General features: G+C 40.5%; 1 protein-coding gene across 1 annotated transcript; it reads left to right on the top strand.

Moving 5' to 3' along the window:
• Positions 1–1,730: 1,730 nt before the first annotated feature.
• LOC128237341 (tubulin alpha-1A chain-like) lies at positions 1,731–4,402 on the top strand. Its single transcript, XM_052952760.1, has 3 exons — positions 1,731–1,848; positions 2,564–2,786; positions 3,121–4,402. Exons 1-3 carry the CDS (start codon positions 1,846–1,848, stop codon positions 4,248–4,250), a joined length of 1,356 nt encoding a protein of 451 aa, XP_052808720.1. The 5' UTR covers positions 1,731–1,845; the 3' UTR covers positions 4,251–4,402.
• The last annotated feature ends 1,491 nt before the right edge of the window (positions 4,403–5,893 follow it).

Raw genomic sequence — 5,893 nt, 5'->3', positions numbered from 1 at the left:
TCCATGATGAATTCCAATGGGAGTTTATGACATGGATTTAAGGTATTTTACAGTGTACAAAACCTTTCATCCAATAACTCTCCAAAACAATGATTATATACTAGTTAGTATCACCGATTTGTACTTTCCGTAGATTAGACTGGCTACCGTTTTCATGGCTTTAAAATTCTGGCTCCCTTGCTTAACAAAGTGAATATTTTTTTCGGACCATTTCTAAGCTCTCATTCTCTCCCGTTTTTGACATGCTTTATTCAACGTAAATGAATTCGAAAAGAATATCAAAATGGGTCTTAAAGCTGCACTCTCACATATTTACCATTTTAACAACTTTTTTACTTTTCGTCTTGGAAAGAGCAAATTTTTACGAAAATATCTACAAACCAATGATATTAGATTGCTGACAAAATCAGATCGTAGATGTTTATATTTCCATTCGAAAATTAATGTTATATGGCTTAAACGGTTAAAGAAAAATGCATAACACATCAATTTTTGAACTTAAATATAAAAATCTGCGATCTGATTTTCTGTCAGCAGTCTTATATACCTGGTTTCCATGGATTTTCGCAAAAATTGGTTCGTTTCTGCTATTACAGACTGCCAGTACATTTTTTTTCAAATATACAAAAAAATAATTAATTTACAAACATAAATTGCTAAAAATAATTGTCACATGGTTTATTTTATGTATCATAGACATATCTTGTGAATTTCAAGTCTCTCAAAAAGTTATAAATACTACTTTCGAATATTTTTTTATAGCTAAAACAAATTCAAATTCAAATTTCCCAGCAATGTTGATTGACAGATGCATATAACACCACAATCCATATCACGGTCCGTGGCCATGTGAATGTTGACAATTAAAACTGCTGACCTGAGCAGACCTCATAAACCAGATAAATCACATCTCCTCTGTCAAATAGGCTTATTGGATTATGTGGGGTCATGCATCCCGGACCTCAGGATTCTGCTAGAACTCCTGACATTATTACTGCGGGACACGGCGCCTGAAACTGACCTATAATGTCATACAATTTAATTTTGTTTCATATGGTTAGATGTTTGACATTTATAAGACGACCTACAATGTTTTTCTTTATACTCAAGATAAAAAAATAAAATAAAATTAAGGGGCCGAAATGTCTCTATTGAAAATCACTAAGGGGCCGAAACGTCTCGAGTCATTTTAATTAAGGGGACGAAATGGCAGGGCCGAAACGTCTTAGGGGCCGATTTGGTAGTAGGCCGATTTGGTAAGGGGCCGATTTGTCTTGCTCCCCTTTTTGCCGGACGGTCACTTTGCATGTTAGTATTTTGTTTTTTATTTTATAAGTGGCAATATCTGAAATTACAATTATTGGTATGGCTCATATCATATGCCATTTGACTGTTTTGATTAATTTGACAATATCATTCAAAATGTGAAAAATCATCCTCGGTGCCGAGGATGGTGAAAAATAAGAAAATCGCTTATAAATATCAAAAGAAAGAGTTTAGCCAGTCTATTGTAAATTCGATAATTGACCGCTGGCAGACGACAGAGCATGTTTTAACAGATCCCGCCTAAACAGGATTGGTTTCTGTTTATATCCCTGGCAGCGGTTTCTAAGCTGGGCACAAGTATATGCTAATAAGTATATTTTCAACCAATCAATGGGGTGGAAAATGATCATATGACTGAGACAACCAATCGTTTGGCAATATGGCTAATGTTGTGGGCAACCGGCTGGCAAGCCGGTATATAAACCTCGACTGCACCAATAGTCGGCACTTCGAGTTGTCTTACTACGACTGTTTACGTCAAGTGTGAGATTTCCTCATCTTTCTACTAAAACAACAATCATGGTAAGTCACTATATTATATATTTTTGTTTACACTGACAGATGTACACATTTTTAGTTTAACATTTGAATATATCAAATATTATCATACTGTATAGATCTACCTTCAATTTATAAAGGTATTATTGAAGTGGCTGTGCGAGTGATGTCGTCCGCCATTAATTAGTGTGCATCATGTTGAATTTTTGATATAAACTTAATTTATTAACTTCCTTCATTGTCTTGGTAAGCTAAATGATAAGATAATGGTCAATTTCACCGTACATAACCGATGTCGGACAATCGTTGCATGATTAGTCACAGGATGGAATGTTCTCGAAGTGATGATTCATGTTCGTACAAGCTTTGGGTAAATCGATTGTAGCAGACTAGATAGCTATTTGTCTGCGTATTTAAATATACACCACAGTGTAACGAATTCGTATCAATGAAGCATAGAAATATGAAACATATTTGAGCATCTATTATCAAACTTGACCAGGAAGAGAGAAGAGAACTTCGAATTTAAATTGATACTTTAAAACAAATAAACCATACAAGCAATCGTTACTTTTAGTTTTCACAATCATGTCGGAAAATAGGTAATTGAGCCAATTTTCTCTGTTATCATAAGTCCGACGTTCTATAAAGATGTTTGTATCTTGTAAGAAAACACGATTGAACATCACAGGCGGCGCATTAATAGCTTTAATACACAACTCTGTTCTTTCACTTCCAGCGCGAGTGTATCTCCATCCACGTCGGACAAGCCGGTGTCCAGATCGGTAATGCCTGCTGGGAGTTATACTGCCTGGAGCACGGCATCCAGCCCGACGGTCAGATGCCCTCCGACAAGACCATCGGTGGTGGTGACGACTCTTTTAATACCTTCTTCAGCGAGACCGGCGCCGGCAAGCACGTTCCACGTGCCGTCTTCGTCGACCTGGAACCCACCGTTGTTGGTAGGTTGAAACTTTATCTGTATGCATGTACACGTATATAGAAATTGAAAAAAGGAAATGCAGAGCTAAATTTCTTTTCGTCTCCTTGGACTGTGCCTTGTTAATATTTGCTTGTCACTGTCTGCTATGACGATACATTGAACTGTAGGCAGTTATCGACTGGAATCGGTGTGGTCAATACGCCTTTCCATTAACAAACTTCCACATTCTACATTATTACATGTATTCAGTTATTGTACTAAAGTAAAAGATACTCAAATATTCATAATGGTAAAATAATAATGTTATAATAAAGATTTAATTTGTTTATAATGCATCTTTATCGTCATTCCAGATGAGGTCCGCACCGGCACCTACCGCCAGCTGTTCCACCCCGAGCAGCTGATTACCGGCAAGGAGGACGCCGCTAATAACTACGCCCGTGGTCATTACACCATCGGTAAGGAGATCGTCGACCTTGTTCTCGACAGGATCCGAAAGCTGGCTGACCAGTGCACTGGTCTCCAGGGATTCCTCATCTTCCACTCCTTCGGTGGTGGTACCGGTTCTGGCTTCACCTCCCTGCTCATGGAGCGTCTGTCCGTTGACTACGGAAAGAAATCCAAGCTTGAGTTCGCCATCTACCCTGCTCCTCAGGTTGCCACCGCCGTCGTTGAACCATACAACTCCATTTTGACCACCCATACCACCCTGGAGCACTCTGACTGCGCCTTCATGGTCGACAACGAGGCTATCTACGACATCTGCCGTAGGAACCTCGACATTGAGCGCCCGACATACACAAACCTGAACAGGCTGATCGGTCAGATTGTCTCCTCCATCACTGCCTCCCTCAGGTTCGACGGTGCTCTCAATGTTGACTTGACCGAGTTCCAGACCAACTTGGTGCCCTACCCACGTATTCACTTCCCTCTGGCCACATATGCCCCAGTCATCTCGGCCGAGAAAGCCTACCACGAGCAGCTGTCTGTTGCTGAGATCACCAACGCCTGCTTCGAGCCGGCCAACCAGATGGTGAAGTGCGATCCTCGTCACGGCAAGTACATGGCCTGCTGCATGTTGTACCGTGGTGACGTTGTCCCCAAGGACGTCAACGCAGCCATTGCCACCATCAAGACCAAGAGGACCATCCAGTTTGTCGACTGGTGTCCCACCGGATTCAAGGTCGGCATCAACTACCAGCCACCCACCGTCGTTCCTGGTGGCGACCTTGCCAAGGTGCAGCGCGCCGTGTGCATGCTGAGCAACACGACCGCCATCGCCGAGGCCTGGGCCCGCCTGGACCACAAGTTCGATTTGATGTACGCTAAGCGCGCTTTCGTCCACTGGTACGTCGGAGAGGGCATGGAAGAGGGAGAGTTCTCAGAGGCCCGTGAAGACTTGGCTGCCCTTGAGAAGGACTATGAAGAGGTCGGTGTCGATTCCGTCGAGGGCGAGGGTGAGGAGGAAGGCGAGGAGTACTAGACGGTGGCGTCATGACTCGCGCTATGATATGATTGGACAATTTGAAAATTAGTTGTGATTTGATATCATTCACTTTCTTGATGTTTTCAACATTTGAAGATTATATTACAATTAAACAATCCTGTCCCACAATAAAAGTATAGAAAAATGTTTGAACAGTGTTTCTTTCTTGATTTTCCTATTTAATAATGCATATATTGCTGAAGAGCTAGGCAGTCATTATTTGTATTATCGTAGCAAGATGTCCTTGTGCAAAACTTTGCTGCATTTAATAGATGATCTTGAACTTGGTACAATGTTTCTTCCGGGGCTGAGCGGTGGCATATTCGTAGGGTGCTTATGATGATTTAATACACATTAAATGAACTATCCGTAAAACATCCCCTCGAATTCAAAATCGAACAAAAAGGTGTCCCATTATAGCATTATGCAGATGCTTGGACGTCCGTCATCGGTAGGCACTTAATTACAGTAAAATGAACCGCGAACAGAACCCTGCTAATTTGAAGTAAGGAATGCAATCGTCAGTGGATATCGCTGTAAAAAATGGACTTATGACTAAGAACATGTCTAGGACAAAGATGTAATTATCACGAATGGCCCAATATCATGGCAAGCTTGGCACATCAGATAAATTAATTTGCAATCTAGACTATAACATTTTGAACCGTGTTCGATTCAGTAACTTAGGCTACCGTGGGCCGACTTTGGATCACTATCTTTTGCCGAGAAAACTGTTTTCAGATTCTGATAGACTGTTTGTTACGCATACTGTATAGCCATATTGGAATTCAAGTTAGGCCAAACCAAATCGTTTTAATTGGCTTCAAAATTATTTCTTTGGCATATACCATCAGTTGTACCCCACCAACTGGTGGAGGTAATTTCCCCCCTTGGGCTTCAAACTTTGTTTTAGTCACCCCGGGAATGTGACGGGTTGAAGCCATAATGCAGCCATTATACGTTGTGGGTAGACATTTATAAATTCTAAAGATGCTGGCCCTGATTTAAATTGTCCCCAAATCTTCTGAGTTGGAAAAATGATGGTGTGACACGTCTTAATTATTGATTAAAAAATAAATATTGAAGCGCTCATTTTTGCGGGCAATTTAGATATCTTTTTTGTGACATTGACACTTGAATCGTGGACGGAGCTTTCATGCATGACCATCTGTCCATCACTGTAACCTCCCATTAGAACCCCATCTGTGGAATCGATGTATACCCAACGGTGCTGCTTTGTAACGAGGATGCAAGTAACATGTATACATAGGAATATCAAAGATCAGCGAAAAAACGGAGCGCCGCGGAGTGAACGCCAAAGTCAAGAGTAATCATGCTACCCTGTACATTTTTCAGTGGGGATCAAAATATTCATCTTACATATAAAGCGAAAAACGTTCATAAGCCAAATTAAAGGAAATATCGAGAAATGTTTATTTAAGTTTACCTTGAGTCTGGACAATGACCAGACACGATTTCATTTATAGTGCATTTCATTTGGTAAATTTCATTTATAGTGCATTTCATTTGGTAAATATCGATACAAGTATTGGTACAAAAACTGCTAAGACACAGCTGTTGGTATTAACACAATAATTTGTATTGAAAAGGTCACAAAAGACGCAGCAAGTACAATGTAA

The sequence above is a fragment of the Mya arenaria genome, chromosome 6 (genome assembly GCF_026914265.1).
Source record: "Mya arenaria isolate MELC-2E11 chromosome 6, ASM2691426v1".
NCBI classification, from domain to species: domain Eukaryota; kingdom Metazoa; phylum Mollusca; class Bivalvia; order Myida; family Myidae; genus Mya; species Mya arenaria.
This window is presented reverse-complemented; position numbering and strand designations above follow the sequence as displayed.